We start from the raw sequence: 20019 nt of genomic DNA on the forward strand, positions 1-20019 counted from the left end.
GGAAACGTGATTTTTGGTACAAGGCCATGGTGGGAACTTCTTAGCGTAGGGTTCATGGTTAGACTTAAAACATGACCCAAATTCCAAGCAAAGTACTGTGTTTATGTCAAATTATTTTATGATTCTACCAGATTAGCAGAAAAAAACAGTAATCAAAATGTGATTTTAAATGCCAATAACTTGTAGGTTTCCTACAGGCCATAGAAGGAACTTCAGGGTTGTATGAGGCAATACGTATGTTATTCAGTGCTTAGGAGCAGAAGATAGCCTGAAGTAGGTGAGTGAATAATTCATATCAAGAAGTACAAGGTTGATGGGTTTATATTTTCATGGGAACAAATCTAGTTTTGAAAAGTTACTTTTTTAAGCAAATAAGTATGTAATGTTAGAGTATATGGTAAAAAAACAATTGGAGTCATTAGATCCTAAATCCTCCTGTCACGGAGTCATCCGAGTTTGTGGACTGTTGACTCTCTGAGAATACAGTCCCTAAAGCTTCTCTGATCTCTGGCAGGATATTGGAATGTGTTCCATTCTTTGGCAAAATTGCCCAATACACAAAACTTACCTTAGGAATTTTCCAATTCTTTTTTGATCCCCCAATATATTGAACAAATTTTCACTTCCTGATATTCTTTTAATTCGGAATTAAAAAGACAAATTTCTGAAACATAACTTAGTAGAATGCTTTTAAATTTTAAAGTAAATAGTTGCAGTATTCCAAGGATATGATATTTTCCAGAAATACTTCATTAGTTTAAAAGTGCCTAGATTACATTATTATTGTATACTAACTCCCATCTATACTACAATGTATTTCTAAAATGTCCCATATGTTCGTATCATATGTGTCCTCTATCTGTATAAGGATTTTGATCAGTAAAGACAAAATGAATGAATGTTTTGGTAGAATGTGCAAGGCATGTGTTTTTAGGACTCTCAGTAAGGTACCCATTCTAGTCATTGTTTGGGCCAGTCTTCAGAAGGTGATTTTGCCGGGTGCAGTGACTCATAGCTGTAATCCCAGCGTTTTGGGAGGCTGAGGTGGATCACTTGAGGCCTAGAGTTCGAGACTAGCCTGCCAATATAGTGAAATCCCGTCTCTATTAAAAGTACAAAAAGGTACTGGGGCATGGGCACGCATGCCTGTAATGCCAGTTACTGAGGAGGCTGGGGCATGAGAATCGCTTGAACCCAGGTGGCTGAGGGGCAACAAAATGAAACTCGGTCTCAAAAAAAAAAGGTGATTTTTCTATATATTCTAGCGCAGTAAACTATTTGTTTATTAGTCAGACCTTTTCTAATCAACGTAGCAAAATATCAAACTTCAGATAATAAACAGTAGTTGAAAGATAGCTCATTCATTTGTAATTTTTTTGTTTGCTTAAATCATAAGATGTATAATTATAATTTTTTTTAAAAGCACTGAATTTCCCCATTCCTCCGTTCAGCATAGGAATACTTAAATTTGAAGAAAACAACAATTCTTGGAAGAATAATTTAATTATATTACAGAACTAAGTTATGAAGGTATCGGCACAAAATACTGCATTCAGGTTCTTGCTGAAGTTCATGAGGTGGACTGATGACAACATAGGTGTTCAATAGTTTTTGTATTTTTTTTCCTAAACTTAAGCCTAACCCTCACCTAAGCCTATAGTTATGTGTTGATTAAATTACATGTAACACAGAGCAGTCTAACTGGTATTTGAAATGAAACTGAGAAACTGCTTTTCTCCTTTAATCTTTTCTCTGTGCATTTCTATGTTTTCTAGGTTTCAAAATACTAGAGGATAAAAATTCTTAAATTTTACAAAACAGATAAAGTATGGTTTGAAATTTTTAAAAAACTGTACAGTTCCTTGAACCTCTTAGTTTAAATGTGTAAACTGTTACATATTAGCATTATCCTGGAATTGTCATATCATGAAGGGCCTTCATAGGCATCAAAACCCAATTATTAATAACACTTAGACTTAATATCCTTTATTGAATTGCATGAACCAGAATTTCTAGTGTGCCTTCAATTCTATACATTATTTGACCAAAGTAAGTATTGCCATTATGAAAACAGAGTTGATTTACCTACGAAGCATGGGTTCCATATTTGTACATAGTTGAAAAACTGCTAACAGTGGGCATTTGGGGTAATTTAAAAAAAAAAAAAAAGGACACGTGGATGCATGTTTTACTTCAAATATCACTATTTTCTTTCAGATGTGCTGAATCTGATCTTCGATACAGTGTCAAATTTCCTAACTTGTAATGCAGGGCATTTTTTAATATTAAATGAAAAAATGTGAATTAAAAACAAAATAAAATGTTATTTAATAAAATAAACCAGATACAAAATCTTTCCTTGTATTTACAGATAAATTTTAATGGAATATTTCATGGTCTAACACAAATATGAGACCCAATGACACTAAGTCTTGTACAGCCTTTGGCTTACCCTGTATAACAAAATCTGTTATTTAAAGTAGACTATAAAATACTTTATGGTAAGTGAACTTCCAAAGACACAAAGAAAATCCTCCATAAATTTAAAAGCTTATCTGAAATCCTTATTGGCAGAAGCTTAGGTTGGATATATGATTAATTGCATTATCTTAGGTAGCTGAAATATATAATACTGGTTAGAGTGTGAAGGTTAAAAAAAATAGGTTTAGGTATTTTTGCTTCTGTTCCTACTCAACATTAGTAAACACACGTAAGTGAATGTAAAATTACCTTTACAGAGTTTCAAAATTTTGGCAATCTCAAGCAAATTTCCCTAAGTCAGCAACATTTTTTTTTAACCCTTAGTCATCGTATTACAAGGTTCATATATTCCAAGGAATATTGATTAAATGTTGTACAAATTAGATAACATTTATTTTACTGATGCTTAATTTTTAAAACCTCCATTTAGAAATTTACAAGTAAAATGGGCGTCATCGAGGAAAACTAAAATGGATGGATAATGTATGCAGTTGAATAAAAGGTATTCCAAATAATGTTTTTGGCGTAAAGAATGTTTTGTACCATCATTTTAATGACCTGTCCCTGGAAAAAAGAAAGTTCCATCTTTCAATGTCTGTTTTCAAGGTTAAGAAATGTACTAAATGAATAGACAATTCAGTAATGTCCAACAGATAACTAAAATTCAAATTTTATTTTTCCATATTTATCGGACAATTTTTTTTCTGACAAGACTATACTGAAAAATGAAGTGCAAATGGGAACCCTGTAAAAATGTTTATAAGAGTTGTACATGACATACTTTAAACGCCGCTAAGTACACATTGAATACTTTGTAAGTATATAGGCATATCAACATGCAAGTGTCATGTACCTAATATTACAATATGCATTTTGTTTTTTGAAAATGTTAATGACAAGAGTAGATTCAGTAACTATGTTTCTCCATTTTCTGTGCTTATATGGTTAATTTTGTTGGATCTTCTTTATAGCACAGAATTTATTTTTTATGCTGTCATAAATATACCCTTCCAAAAGTTATGAATTTCATGTCATAAATAGCACATTTTATTTTTGAAGCTGCATTACTGGGAACACCTGCGTTTCTGGATACCATTTTCAGAGATAAGTCTTTAAATTATTTTTAGCATGGCAGACTTGTTCTAATGTTGTTTGTGTTGAAATGTTTATGATAAAAATGGAGCTTTCTTGAGGGAGTATTTTTTGGTTGAATGAAAAGCTAAACAACAAATTCACGAATATTGATGTGAATGCAATATGAAGAAAACAGGTCAGTAATCTCAAATTCATAAATCCTTGGGTTATGACTTGACTGCATCATAGAATCTACAATAAGTACAGTAGGTACAGTTAAATAAATTTGAAAAAAGATTAAAATTGTATACATTTATAAGGAGAAAGAGTACTAGCTTTGAAAAATTTCTAGATTTTTGTTCTTTCTATTTATGAGATTTATTCAATACATTAAAAACACAGAGAAAAGCAAAAAGGATAGAGATATAACAATTCAGTTTACATTTCATCGTTTTTTTTTAACCAATTGGTGACCACTGCCTTCAAACATCAATATTTTATTGCGTATGACTTTCACTATCAGTAAATATAAAGAGAAAAGTGTCTACTAGTATCATGTACACGAAAAAGCATCTGAAGAAATAAAGCATTTGAGGTTTGACAGTACTGTTTGTAAGTGTAATGTTGCATTTCATACCGCACTTAAAAGTCCATGTGGTCACTGCTGCTTTGACCCTGGATGTGGAAAAGTGCTTAAGTGCTGAGCCCTGGTAGGTTTTTGTTTTGCCCCTGCAATCTTCAAATATCTTTTAACTTTTCTTCTTTCGAAATATACAGTATGTTTCGTAGGGGAAAATAGTGGTTTTTTTTTTTGTTTTTTTTTGTTTTTTGTTTTTTACATCTCTTTCACATTTGGGCCCATTCTCTCCAAAATAATCATACATTTCTTGATATATATATATGTGTGTGTTTGTGTATATATATGTATCAAGATATATATATCAAGATATATATATATCACTTCTTGATATATATATGCATACAAAATATGTGAAGATCAACCAAATATTATTGATAACATAACCACATAACATAGAAACATCTTACTTTAAGCATATTTTAGAGATTCACCATTGTAATTTGAGATATTCATGTTTTTATTTTTTCCTACAGAAGAGTCTGTCATTTCTGTTAGGATAATTAAATTACATCATTGCAAAATTCTTAATATGTCTATGCAGACAAAATGAAGTGGGCATTTGTGGCAATACTGTGCATTATATGAGGATTATTTATTAATAAGGAGAAATTTTTAAAATACTTAAATTGGTCTCATACAGATAATACTACTTGGTAAAATAATTCATATACATGATTTTTACTTAAAACACACCATGAATTTATAAGAAATTGTTACATTTTAAAAATTAAATATCAGATTGGATCGCAAAGTGTTGCCATTTTAATTATTTTTAAAAATCAATACAATTATATTAACATTGAAATATTTAATAGGCATGAGAAGGACTATTCTTATAAAGTTATAATATTTTGCCTTTAGGAAAAGCTAATGATAGAAAAGGAAAAACAAATGCAGATTCATACACCACAGAATACACTGAAGAACTTGGCTTTTGAGATTTCCCAGGGGGTGGGGAGTGCACTGTTATAATAGTTCCGTAAGAATGCTTCCTGGGATATCTGGTAAATAATTATTTCCTCTATTTATATTGAAGTATCATAGCCCATGTTAAAAGTGAGAGGTAGAAGGATTATTGTAAGTATGCATGGCAGAGAACTTACCAGCTATGTCCAATAACTATTGCATTCAGTATTAATAATCTCAATACATAAAAATGCTGATGATTTTAGAACCCATTCTTATATGTTGTCCCCTTTAACTCTCTTTATTATCTTGCTACTTTCAATCCATTGCCTTTGGAAGGGTATGAGTGCAAAGGGCTTGTTCAGGGGTAGAATAGAGAAAGGGAAAAAATGAATAGAAAAAAAAAGATATTTAAAAATTCCCATTAAGATACAGTGACTAACTATTAAAAGTACCTTATGTTCTTTCATTGACTACATTTGTACTTATAATAAAAGTACTACAATCTATGAAAACATGCACATATTTCAAACAAAACTGAAGAATTCCCAATTCAATGAGATATGAATCGAAATTTAAAACTCAGGTTATTTCTTTCTCTGCAATAACACTAAAAACTAATCCAAATAAAAATGTTACTGTGTCACATTAATAAGAAAAACTTAACTTGTCCTTGAATTAGTTGTATTTTAATGAATGCTTTAGTGTGTGAGAGGTGAAGATTAGCAACCTCTTGGATCTTGTTGAAGAATTCTTTAAAATCCCTTTGCATTAAGTATCCAGCAATAGAACTGCAGATATTGCACTGAGTATATTTCAATATTGCCAGTGTATATTTCAAAACAAATTCTATTATCTACACTAAGATTTCCTCTTTCCCAATATTCAAAATGCATATTATAATTACATGGGTTTCCAACATCCATACACAGCAAGTACAAGATACTTACATGTACGTACACTGTAGTTACCTATATTTTGCATAGTTTTTAGTGTGTACTTTGTGCCACTTAATAAAAAGCATTACTCAACAGTAATTCTCATTAGGTGTTTCATTTATTCGGCTGTGATTACTGGTTATTTTTTGTTTTGTATTGTTTTATCAGAAATTAGCATTTGCAAAGGGAAATAATATTGGGCAATTTGAGCGACTCTAAGTAATTAGCAATATCATGGGAAAGTTGCGGTAAAACATGAGGTTTTGCGTTTTCTCCACAATTAAAAAGCATAATGTAAAATTTCATATTTGTTGTCCACTAAATTATCTTCATGTCCAAAGAAAAACAAAAAGCATTTGAAATGTTCCCCTTGGTAACACTTTGCAATAAGTGGCACTAAATTACACGATAACTGCTATGTTACATGGAAGAGCCATCACTGTCAAACAGCTGCTATACATGTGCCTATATGGAATCTCAATGCTGTTACAATCATGAGTACATAATTACAAATGAGCTTGTACTTTTGATTGAGATATTTATATTTTTACAAAGAAATAAAAATAAATGAGGTGTTAGTTTCTTTGCCATATTTGGGAAAGTTAGTTTTCTTTCTCTATTTGTTATTTTAATTGTGGGGTTTCAATGAAAGATTAAGCATCTTGAATCAATATGAGATCATCCAGTTTCTAGATTAAACTCCAATATCAGGTTCCTTAAACTGCTTCTTGGATTCTCTGGTAAAAGAAAACAAGTTGAAATTTCTCTCTCTTTTCTATTTTTCTTTCTCTCTTATACACACACATATACACACACACGAACATGCACACCATCAATACTCTGCTCATGCGCTCTGTCACAAACATTTCTTTTTCCTCCTAATTTTGATAATAATCCTATCTAGAACACGCAAAAATTGAAGAAAAAAAAAAGAAAGAAAGAAAAATGCTGCTTAGACTTGATTTTGATGGAGGACAACCAATTTACACTGTAAACAGTACACTGGCAGAGAATAGCTACTTTTGGTAAAGAATAATGCTCCATATTCTACTAAGGGTGTGTGTGTGTGCACATTGCTTCCATTGAGTTCCCTACCTACTGTACTCACTTAGAAGAGACAGAAATTGACTCTACGTGCACACAATGTGCACGTTCCAGACAATGCAATTGACATCATTCTCATTTCGAAATACTATGTCATTATTTTCTGACTTGTTGGAATAGAAATGGGCAGAATTTTTACAATTTATTTTTTGTTTGGTTGAAAATTAAATAATTTTTAAAGGTATGAAAATATAACTTCATTGCTATTATTTTCTCCAGTTCAGAACATATCTAATTTAAATCAAACTATATTTAACAGGCAAATATTTGATTAGATCCCACAAATTATAATATACCAGTGTTTATAACTAGTATAGTAATCTAGTTGTTTTAGCTAACTGGATTTATAAGAGTTCTAATGAGATTTTATATTACTCTGAAGGGTTAAAAGAGTCAAAAATCTTGAAATGCAACCAATTTTGAATTTCTAATTTTACAGTGCTATAAATAATGACTGAGTTATTTAGGCAACAATTTAGTTGTTGGAGCCAAGTAGAATATAGATGAAATGAAGAAGGATGTAAATACAGCATCGATGAAGAGTGGCAATTTCGTAAGTGCATCCTGAAATTAGGCTTTAAATAGTAATTGATGATGCAGTTTGTACAACTTACTTCTGTAATAAGAACCTTTCCATTTTGTACTAACAGGATGAATTTTGCTTTGTGGAGTCTTTCTAAAGATTATGCATTGAAAGATATGAACAGTTTATAAACCTAGTCTAGTTTCAATGTGTCTAGTAGCACCTACCTGATTCTCTCAAACTACCATAGTATATTAACATATTATTGCATTTTTCCACAGATGGTATGGAGTGAACTGTAAAAACAAGCATGCAATCACATCAATGCAGACTTATTTCCTTAAAATGTCATACTGTATATGATTTATTATGTTAACACTCAACCACATCATATTATTTATGTTCTGTATATTCTGAAAAAGTGCTGTTTGACTGACATCGTCCTTTTTCTTTTATAAGAAATCAACAAGATAAATGCTTCAACAATCAAAAAAAAACTTGAAAATTCTAACATTTTCCTTAAAAGATTTATACTTTACTGATAAATACTCTAAGATACAGCACCCTTGTCTTTCATTTGATATTAATACATGATGTTGCACTCAACCATTCTTATTCCCCAAAAATATATTCCACAATACTATTTTTAAAACCATAGGCCATCATGCGTCAGACATCACAAGTATAGCTACCATATTGTCATATTTGTTTTCTTCTTAAAGGTGCAATGCTTGTAAATTGGATTTTTTTGAAATCTAACTGGAGTTTTATTCTTTAGCATATAATAAATTTAATGAGAACTAATCTAACAATATTTTATTTTACTAGAAGAAATAATAAGACTTTAGATTGACTGTGTCATATTTAAGAATACAGCATTTCTTAATGGTTAAATACACCAAAATTTTAAAATAATCCAGAGAAAGAGACTTTCACTTTGGAGTTAAAAGCATGGCAGAAATTCTCTATCACTCACTGTTTCATCAGTTTGTACCTCACAAAATGCATAGACAGGAATTTAATATAAAGAATTAGTTCATTTATACAGAAAACATATCTTAAACACTTCTTTTTGGCAAACCAACATAGGTAAGCAGCTCTGGAACTGCAAAATGAAAATTTGTAAAGTTTTAGCAAACTAAAATTTATTTTTAGGTTATTATTCAACTGTGGTTGTAATTTAAAACCTGAGGCTGTGCACTGGTTGTTAGCTTAAAATTACCTTTCCTTATAACATTGTGCTTCCATTGTATAACAAAAAAAATTAACAAGAACTAGAAAAATTTGTTGTTGAACAGTGCTAGGACATACAGACAAAAATACTAATACATGTTATCTACTTATAATATTGGTTTAAGTAATATCTAAAGGGATATAATGGACGTTAGAAAATGCTTACTTATGACTGAATTACATACAGCCAAAAAAGTTAAATATGTATCAAATAATGTTTAATTGGATTTATTATATGCACTATATACAGATACTAAAATGTCTCAAAATTGTGCCCTATGGACACTTCAATATTGTTTAGGCAGGTGAATCTTTATGAAGCAAATAAATTATAGAATCAAATTAGAGAAATGAATGAAATCTTTGTGATTCCAAAAGCAGTAAATCATTTGGAATAATTTATTGGTAAATGAAGCTACAATCTCCTAATAGTAAGATCTATATAATTATAGAAGATATCATGTCATGATTGCAATTCGTACACATGGCTCCTGTATCAAATACTATATTTCAATAGCAAATCGATACAGCTTTACCAGTATAATCTCCAACATTCCAAAAACTACACTATAGTGTTTTTTTTTTAATTTTATGTTTTCTAGGACATATGTTTCCAAAACATGTTGTCTTTGAAGACAGACATGTAGAAAACAGTAATTGTAAACCTCTAACCTTCAATTAATCATAAGTACATTAGGTCCTTCTCTAATCCTGTTACTTGTGAAAGCCGTCCAATGGTAAACTAATAAGGTCTATGACTTAAAGGGGAAGAAATGGGGGGAAAAAAACTCTGCACACATTTTTTAATGTATAAAAACCACTCAGTATCATGATCCAAGGAGATGATTAACATTGTTAAGGCTGTATATTCAAGCACTGTATGTTAAAAGAGCAATGGTGTGAAATTTAGGCAGTAAGAAATGTCCTGCATTATGGATGGTACAGTAATTAAAGAATGATGCTTTCAACAGCTGATTGTTGGTATGCACTGGCTACTGATAGCAGTACAGTATGGGAGTTAATAAGGGTAGCAGACGATGGTAGAAATGAATTCTGAAAGATGATAGCCAGTTTTCTCCAGCAGTCAGCCTGGTAGTAAAACTCAGAATCTTGGCCTGCATCTTAAATGAAATACTCTTTTTTCTCTTCAGCATTGACTTGGCTGCCTTCAGCATTGATAATGGCTGTATCAGCGTCTGGTGCATCTTCAGCTCCTTTAGCTTCATTTGTTAAATACGTTCCTGTATATATTGGAAGAAAAATATATTAGCTCTGTGAGACTGGTAAAATATTCAGCATTAAAGCGACATTATCTAGGAAGAAACTTTTGCCAGATTTTTGAGACCTAATATGCTACCCAATTGACTCTCCTAAGGTTGCACTGTTTCCTTTCAGTTTTCAGGTATCCTGCAGGTGAAGTTGCGGCTTGATTTACTACAGGCAAGGGCCAAACTGGAATGGGTAATAAGTAATTGTGACTTCTTTAATGATGGATAAAATCAATGTGAACCTTATAGCTGTAGCAATCAGGGTCTTTTGTTAAGATCTTTTTTTTTTTTTTTTTTTTTTTTGAGACGGAGTCTCGCTCTGTCGCCCAGACTGGAGTGAGTGGCGTGATCTCGGCTCACTGCAAGCTCCGCCTCCCGGGTTCCCGCCATTCTCCTGCCTCAGCCTCCCGAGTAGCTGGGACTACATTTTGTTAAGATCTTAAAAATGGTCATGTTAAACTTGTCACTGTTTATTTTGGTAAACTTCTTTAAAAGTAGGTTATATTAATAAAGTGGTACCTGGCCCATTGCACAATATATATTTTCCTCACTAAATATGGCTACACAGATGTTCACAAATTGACAAACAGAAACATCAACCAAATAGTTATAGTTGGATTTCAGTTCTAGACATAAATTACAAACTTTCTTCTCTTTTTTTCTATTTTTCTGAGCCAGTGGCTTACTCAATGACATCTAGCCGTTGGCTAAACACTATTTTGTTAAGCCAATTCAACTTTAAATTTAAGTAAAATAATGAAGAATTCACTGAAATAATTTAGCATTTATCTCTATCTCCCTATTGTACACACATGTACAGAAACATATATGCACTGATGTCATATTTTATAATGAAGTTAGTCTAGAATATTTTGCCAACGTTGAATACTCTGACTGAATATAACCTACCTTTATGCCTCGCCAGGTATCGACCAAGCAGAAAGATAGAACACAGCGTGACAAATACAACTACAGCCACTATTCCTCCTATGAGAGCATGGTCAGGGCCATTCTGGCCAGCCAAAGCATTAGGATCTGGAAAAGAGAGGAAAATATTGTTCCAGTTCATGTGTTATTTAGTCATAGAATACATAACTGCATTAGAATGAATGGTTTTGAAAATTAACACAATTTTTATTAAATAATACATTAATGTGTGTTATACCAATCATCCTGTGAACAAATACTATAATATACAAGTTATCTGGGGATATAATATTTGATACATCAATCACTATTGCCTTTGAGCTTACATTTTAAGGAAAAGATTGGATAAGCAAATATACATACATCATTTTGTATAGTTATAGGCCATTCCTTCCTCCTCACCTCCATCTGAAAATATGTGTGTGTATGCCTGTATATTTCTTTGGTGTGACTAACACAACTATATTGTTATTTAGTTAAAATAATGTCATGAGAAAGCCTAAGGCCAAAAATGATATTTGAGATTTATCATTATATAAATATTATTTAAAGCTATGGAAATTGACTAATTCACCCATGGGTGTCTAGATGGGGAAAAGAAGAGGTCTGAGAACTGACCACTGGGAACTTCCATATTTAAAATTCAGGAAGAGGAATAACTTTCAGTTTTGCAGACTGAAAAGGAGAGAACAGTCAGATAGGAAGTGATATTGGAGAAAACACTGTAGTTGATCAAAGGGAGGAATGTATTTTGGCAGGAAAGCAGGGGTTGGGACTCTGTTAAATGCTGTTGATAGAAAGGGGAATATTAATACTCAGCATCAAGATTTAAATGCCGGTGGAACTTGTGATTCTACAGGAAGTGATTGGAAAGAGACAAATTAATAATATACTTTTATATTCTGCCTTCAATAGGATTTCCCAGGCAAGAGATCAGCCCAGAAAAGGATGGCCAGTTTTCAAGAAGAAATGAAAAGGCCAAAAGAATATCCAGACATTTGGGCACTCAAAAATTTGGAAAATTAGCTCTTCATAGAAATCACATAATGAGGGATAAAACTGAGTAAAGACCTGGGCAATAAAATCCACTAAGACTCAGCCCTATGACAAAGATCAGATTGAGTGTACTTCCTGCTTTCCCAGGTTCATTGTTGCAGATAGCCTCCGGATAGCTATTTATAATTTACAGATGGATTTAAGAGAGAGTGAAAGTAAGGAAATAAATTAGGCTTGGCAAGAATGCCTTCAAAAACTAGGGCTGGATTATAGGAACATTAATCTGACAAATAGATTGTGAGTCTTCTGTATTTTTAATGTAACTCTGTGTCAAAGGATCATATGTCTAGACAGAAAGAAAAAATAGTCTGACTGTTTGAAACTTCAAACAACCTCTAGACACCTGAACTTGCTAAATGCAAAAAGTGGACTATAAAAGCTGTGTATCCTAATGGAGGACATACTCCCCAACATCTACTTCAAATAGAGTCATGGACTATGACTAACTAGGTTGAACTCAACAGAAGGTAGAATTTGGGAAAGCAAAAAAGAATGAATAGAGGAGAATCCGGGTTCTTTAGGGAACAACAACCCTTTCCAAGACAGAGGGGCCTTGTCACGCCAGCCTGGCATGTTTTTATAATTGCTACAGATCCCTGATTCCCCTGTGTATACCATTCTTCCTTTAATTCCAAATGGGAGTATATATTATCAAGGAGTGCTTCTCCTCTATCATGTGTACTGTGTATGGGATGGAGAGGAGCATTAATAACTTGTCTTCTTTTCAGCAGATATGATGAAGAGAATTGTGCATATCTGAAGATCTTGAGCTTTGAGTGGGACACCTTGGTTTGATGGAACTTTCGTTTGTTTCTTTAGATGGGATGTGGTAGTGGTGTGTGTAAAGGACACGAGGTGAAAAAATATTTGGTGATCAGAATGGTATATTGGGGCCGAGATTTCTAGCTGATAAACATTTTCTTTGCTTTCAGTTATTAGAACTAGGCGTTTTCCGGTCTCTCTTACAGTTGATTAAACAAAGTGATTTGTATTCTAGACAACTAAATGAAGGCTCAGCCAATAAAAAATCCTCACACACGTAAGCCCCTCCTGGGTGACCTCAGGAGATGAAAGTTGAAGATAAGAGAGTCAAAGAAGTAAGTAAAGCTATTTGTCACTAAATCTCTGGGAAAAAAAAAAAAAGCCCAATTAACAATACACACTATGTTTTGTTTTGTTTTATATTTTGCCCAGACTGGAGTTCAGTGAGTGGCATGATCTCAGCTCACTGCAACCTCCACCTCCCAGGTACAAGAGATTCTACTGCCTCAGCTTTCCAAGTAGCTGGGATTACAGGTACCCACTACCATAGCTAATTAGCCTCAGCTAATTTTTGTATTTGTTTTTAGTAGAGACAGGGTTTCACCATGTTGGTCAGGCTAGTCTCGAACTCCTGACCTCAAGAAATCCACCCACCTTGGCCTCCCAAAGTGCTGGGATTACAGGTGTGAGCCACTGCATCCAGCCTAATGATACACCTTTGAAATGCTTATTGCGAGGGTATGGGAGGCAGGGAAGCTTTACTTCAAAAACATTAATCATTAAAATTAAAGTTATGACAGTTAATTTTAGCTCTCTAATATCTATTTCTTGTATTTCCCTACATTTCTATCATTGCCCATGAATCTCCAAAAATGAGGAAAAAATAAACCTGTCATATTTCTGAATTCACTATTCATATTACTTGCGATATACTTTGGAATCAGTTTAAAAATCCACCTCTTGCTCAAGTTTTCATATACGGTCATAAATCATATCCATTATATTTGCTGAGTACCTTTCAGAAATGGGTACTCTTTTAGAGAACTTAGAAATCATTTTTGTTCATGTATCTCTGCACCTGTCTTTTTTGCTGAAGGTGAATTCTAAAAAGTATTTCTGGATCAATGGTATAAATATTTTGTAAAGGCTTTTGATAAATATTGTCAATGTACATTGCCGAAAAATTGTGCAAATTCACCCCCCTCTCCCATCAACAGTACCTGAGGGATTCTTTTCTCCATATTGTATTACATCAAAATACAATTTTAAAAAATTTTGCCATTCTAATGTGGAAAAGTAACATCCAGATTTAAATGTTTTGGATTAATGAAATTACAGGTTAACATAATAATGTCTAAACATTTTCTGCTATTTTAATTCATTAATTTTGAAATGCCTGTCTATGCAATTTGTCCATTTTTCTATTTAAATTTTGTTTTAACAGCTCTCTTTACATAAAGATTCACATTTTTTAGCAAGTTCTCTATTTTTCATTTTTGGTATTTTCAGCTAGATTAGTCTTACAACTTTATGTAATCAAATCCATTAAATTATTATGTATGACACATGGCTTGAGGGTCATGGAATAAAATACTTTTGCAATAAGATTATATGCATATAAATCTATATGGTCATCTAACCCTTTTGTTATACTTTAATCCTTCTAAAATGTATTTTGGTCTATGACTTGAGGCTAAAGTGTTAAAATACAACTTTGTTTTTGTTTCTACAGCCAGCTGTCCTCCAAACAATTTCTTTCATCAATAATTTTATTTTTTAAAATAAATTGTCTATCAATTTTATATATAAAATATGTCTATATATTTTATAGGTTTCTAAAATAATTGTCTATATATTTTTATGTTTCTGCACATTCTAGTCTATATGAGTGATCTGTATGCCCAATCTTACACCAGTATTATGGTTTTAAAAATCAGTTGAAGGACTTCTAAAAGACACCCCCTATCAAGTTCAGAAAAATTTTGGAAGAATCAAAATATAACAGATTATTTATTGGGATTTATAAACTTATAAATATATTTTGTTTTATATAGTGTATTATCCAGAATCAGCATGATTCTTTAACGATTCATACGTTCAGTGTCTTTTAGTAAGTTGTGTAGTTTTCTGATATTGGATCGTATGTTTGCATTAATGTTATTTTCTGTTCTTAAAATTTTCAATCATTGAAAATATTTAAATATCAAGATAAATTAGTAATTATATTAATAATTAATATCAATAATTAATTATCAATACTAAATTAATATTAATAAAGTTAATAATAAATTAATATTAATTATTAATGATAAATTAATAATAATTATTATAATATTAGTCATTTTATATGATTATATTATAATAAAACAAATAATCATAATAATAATTGATAATATTGTTAAAATTAATAATATATTAATAAAATATTCAAAGCTATTATTATTATTATTGTTGTTGTTATTAAGACAGCCTTGCTCTGTAGCCCAGGCTGGGGTGCAGTGGTGCAATCTCGGCTCACTGCAACCTCCACCTCCTGGGTTCAAGTGATTCTCCTTCCTCAGCCTCCCGAGCAGCTGGGACTACAGACATGCACCACCACACCCGGCTAACTTCTGTATTTTCAGTAGAGATGGGGTTTCACCATATTGGTCAGGCTGGTCTTGAACTCCTGACCTCGTGATCTGCCTGCCTCAGTCTCCAAAAGTGCTGGGATTACAGGCGTGAGTCACCGCGCCCGGCCGTTATTATTTTTTAATTAAATTGTACACCTTCTGTATTAGTCTGTTGTCATGCTACCAATAAAGCCGTACCCGCAGACTGGGTAATTTATAAGGAAAAAGAGGTTTAAGGTACTCAGAGTTCCTGTCTCGAACATAAATAAATAAATAAATAAATAATCTTTACACATCCTTGAATTTTCTTTTCTCATTTTTAATCTTAGTATTGGGATGACTTGAACAAAGACTCTGATATTCTGGTATTTCCTGCTCATTCTTAATGCTGTAGATCAATTCAGGTACAGCTGTCTTTGCAACTGAAATATGAATTATATGACATCTGTACCTAGTGAGTGGAATGGAGGTAGTGTCTTAGGATACAGGTCACTATTAGGGAAAGGTTTCATTGATTTATTTAATATTGTTTGCCTATAGTCTTCATTCTTACAGTAGAATCTCAGATTATGTATGTAGGCCATTTTCCCGTTCCTGTTTTTTTGTTTTTTTTTTTTTGACATTAAAACGATTTGACCTGTGAAAATTTGTTGTAGATCAATTTAAATTTCTCATGTTCGTTATTGTATCAGTTTGTTTCAGATACATTCAGAGATAGATGAACATAACTTTTGAAGAAATTAATTTATAACATATATTTATTTGATCCTATTCATTCCTATAATCTGTGAAGGAAATACTTCAACTTTCACCTTTCGTTTCATTGACAAAGTAAATCAACATATTTTCATAGGATTTTAAGGTTTTAAAGATAATATGGATATCAAAAAAGTTACTTTATATGTCTACAAGTGTATTTTTTTTAAAAGTAATATTTTTGACTATGCTTTTTTTTTTTATCCCCATAACTGTTAGAACTAAGAGTCTCTCCTTAAGTTTTTATTCTTAGCAACTAAAACAAATGTTTGGGATTGAGGATAAGTATCACCTGAATGATGCAGGAAGAATATATAATTTAAAAGCTAAATTTCAACAGGAATTTCTCATATTTCCTCTCACATCTACCTCCTATTTCACAGCAATAAAAAGACAAAGTAAAACCTTCTGAAATTTCTTAACAGAGAGTTGTGTCTGTGTTATTATTCAGATAAATTCATCATGTGTCATTAAAGATCATTTTTCATTCTCAAGCATTAGCCCATGATTTGTTGGCATTAGCCTGTTAACATTGGAGTAAATTTCAGGAGATCTGATAATACATTAGTAATCTCTTTTATCTGACAGTGCAAAAAACACAAAAGATATTGTAAACATAAAACTTTCTGAATTTAACAACTTTCATTTAGAGTTATTTGATGCTTAGTAAAGGACTCCAAAGAGAAAATTATGTCAAATTATAATACCTAAGGTCAGTAATTTTAAATCTTTACAAGAGTGAAAAATAACACTAATTTATAATTTCATTTAAAATCTTAATATGGAGAAATCCTAAATTATGTAATTCTATCTCTGAAATTATTGCTGGGTTTTTTTAATCAAGGGTCTAGTCTATCATGTTTTCTGTTCTTAAAATACAAAGTACAAACTCTAATATAAAGAATTTCTTTATAGACAAGAGTATGTAGAAAATATAAATGCAAATAGCTCTTCATTCTAGTGTTAGAATTTTTTTTTTTTTTTTTGAGATGGAATCTTGCTCTGTCACCCAGGCCGAAGTGCAGTGGCGTGATCTCAGCTCACTGCAACCTCCACCTCCTGGGTTCAAGCAATTCTCCTGCCTCAGCCTCCCGAGTAGCTGAGATTACAGGCTTGCGTCACCATGCCAGGCTACTTTTGGTATTTTTAGTGGAGACAGGGTTTCACCATATTGACCAGGCTGGTCTTGAACTCCTGACCTCAGGTGGTCCACCAGCCTCAGCCTCCCAAAGTGCTAGGTGTGAGCCACTGTGTCTGGCCATGTAAATTTTTTTTTTATAAAAAGTACTTTATTAAGTTATTATATTTTATTTTCAGTTATAAATATAATGGCAGTAAATAACTAAAATTTAAATTATTTTATTCAAAATATTTTAAAATTAAGTTCCAAGGACATTTTTATACAAAGAAAGTGATTATTATTCAATTGTTATTATATATTAAAATAAATACATTTTCAAAGTCAAATTTTGATTAACAGAAAACTCAGTGGAAATGTTTCAAGTGGAAGACACTGCTTGCAAAATCTGGATTTACAAATTGTTTACACCAAATCTTTAACCATTTATTGCTATCTGTGTGACATAGGTCAAGTTTTATATTTAGCCTTCTCATCTTTAGAATGTGAATACTTATTTCCCTGCATTGTCAGTGACTAAATGTATCAGTACTCTTAAATGGCTTAGAAGAATGTCTGACACAAAGGAAGCACTATCCAACTGTTAGTTTTATGAGGGAAGGAAAAAGAGAGAGTTGGAAAGTATAAGCTGCCATGTAGAGAAATACAGGTTTCCTTTTTCAGCCTTTTAAAAGACTCATTCAGGACTTTTAATTTACTCCATGTGGTAACTGTGAACCCTTCTAAGTGTCTGTTTGAAAGATTAGGGAAAATATTAATACAGAAAGATTTGCATAACATGAGATTAGATGAAAAAGAATCTGGTGGCAGTCTGGTGGGTGAGGATTAAATAAGAGAATAATTTGTTGAGTATTTAATCTGTGTCAGGCTCTATGTAATACATTGCAACTTTATTCAATGTATGTAAAGTGTGTACTCAGAAAAATCAGTTATTATTAATAAAGGATTGATAAACCATGAAACAGCTTGCTTAAACTAGTTTTGAAAGAATCTTGGAAAAGCTTTAAAATTAACTATGAAAGTCAGTTTTTAGTATGGCTAAGATGACTCCTATTTTGGGAACAAGAGCTGGTTGAGGTCATTTATAGCATTTGATTTTTCCAAATAGTCTGTATTCTTTTTTCTTCTATCATGATGGAGAGTCCAATGCCCATCCATGCTAAATAATCTCCTGTTATTTATGCTTCTTCATCCTGTAAGACATACTTCTTTCCCTCTGTGCATGCAAATTCCAAACAACGGTGATCAGTCTCTCTATGTCAATTCTCCTTGAATTATTTAATCCAGGAGTTTACCCCTCCAGATTAATTCACTTGCTTAAGTTTTATCTTCCCCCAAAGATGTAAGTTTTCTTGAAGACAAACGTTGTGTCTTACATTTGTAATATAGCTGCAACAGCACTTTTACACAGTTCTAAGAGCTAAGCAAATTGAGTGAATGAATACTATTAAATTCTTATGCTAAATTGCAAACAGATTTTTTTTTATATGCCAATTTGCTGTGCTGAGCAATGGATCACTGCCCCTTCATAATACCAAATTATAATAAAACTGGTACTATCTAAATATTTTAGAAATGAGTGTTAAGTATAAATGACTCATCCAGGTATGTACTTAATTACTACTTTTTATAATTTGATTCTAACATCAAATTAGAATTTTTTTCCACATACTTAAGGGCCCACTTTCCCCTATTTTAAAAGAATAACTATTCAGAAAGAGGGGCGCTATGGTACAACATTAGAAACAGTTATACATAATTTGTGGGAAAAAATAAACTGTTCTTTGACAGTATATGGCATTAGCAAAGTCCTTGGAGAGAAATGCATCACTGCACTCACTCAAGGGCCATCTATTATCTCCTAATTTTATGTACAATTACTGTTTCTGACAAAAGCACTTAAGAATACTATCTAAGAGATAGAAAACACGAAAATGCACAGTTCTTCGTATCTGTGCAGTGATTTACACATGGTTTTAACTATACATAGTATGTGTAGAAACTTTATGAGTTTTAAATTAAGGCTACATCATACAACAGAATTTCAATGGTGGGTTAAAGCAAATCCGAGCAAACACAAAACTTAATCTTTCCTCTCAAAATGTATTTAGTTTAACATAATTTTATTTTCCCATGATGCTAATAGAAAACAAATGGCCCCGCATGTTTGTATCTGTGAGAGTACATAAGTTTCCTATCCACAGCGTTTTGGGCCATACTAATTATAAAATCACCATTTTCTTTGTTTTAGTTTGATTTGTTTTTAGTGTTCCAAGGCTGTTTAGCTTAGAGATACAATCAATTTACAAAATGCTTCAGTGAGTGCAGTGTGATTGCCAGGAGTGCAGACGGAAGGTGTGGCCACTCTGCGCACTAATTTCATGCATTGGACTGCAGCTTCCCTCCTTGGAAGATTGTCCCCTTTCGTGATCAGATCTGCTCATCCTGTCTTCATTCTTTACAGACATCCTAATTATTTCACAATCAATTTTATTAATTTATATTTATACATAATCAATAATGTGCTGGGCACAAATAAAATATGTCCTTGAAAAAGATACCCTGTTCTTGAGAACAAAGATTCAATGGAAAATGTATCCG

The 20019-nt window shown here is 32.1% G+C and overlaps 1 protein-coding gene across 4 annotated transcripts in view; it reads right to left on the reverse strand.

The window, feature by feature from the left end:
• Positions 1–4628: 4628 nt before the first annotated feature.
• Positions 4629–20019, reverse strand: part of LOC105485513 (cell adhesion molecule 2) — a 1093059-nt gene continuing 1077668 nt past the window's right edge. For all 4 annotated transcript variants that reach the window (XM_071089496.1, XM_011747894.3, XM_071089504.1 and 1 more), the window contains 2 exons: positions 11077–11202; positions 4629–10140 (listed from right to left, as the gene is read on the reverse strand). In XM_071089496.1, the coding sequence (XP_070945597.1) occupies positions 10022–10140; positions 11077–11202 (245 nt within the window). In that variant the 3' untranslated portion in view covers positions 4629–10021. The remainder of the gene's footprint in view (positions 10141–11076; positions 11203–20019) is intronic.

Source organism: Macaca nemestrina, chromosome 2, assembly GCF_043159975.1.
Source record: "Macaca nemestrina isolate mMacNem1 chromosome 2, mMacNem.hap1, whole genome shotgun sequence".
In the NCBI taxonomy this organism is placed as follows: Eukaryota; Metazoa; Chordata; class Mammalia; order Primates; family Cercopithecidae; genus Macaca; species Macaca nemestrina.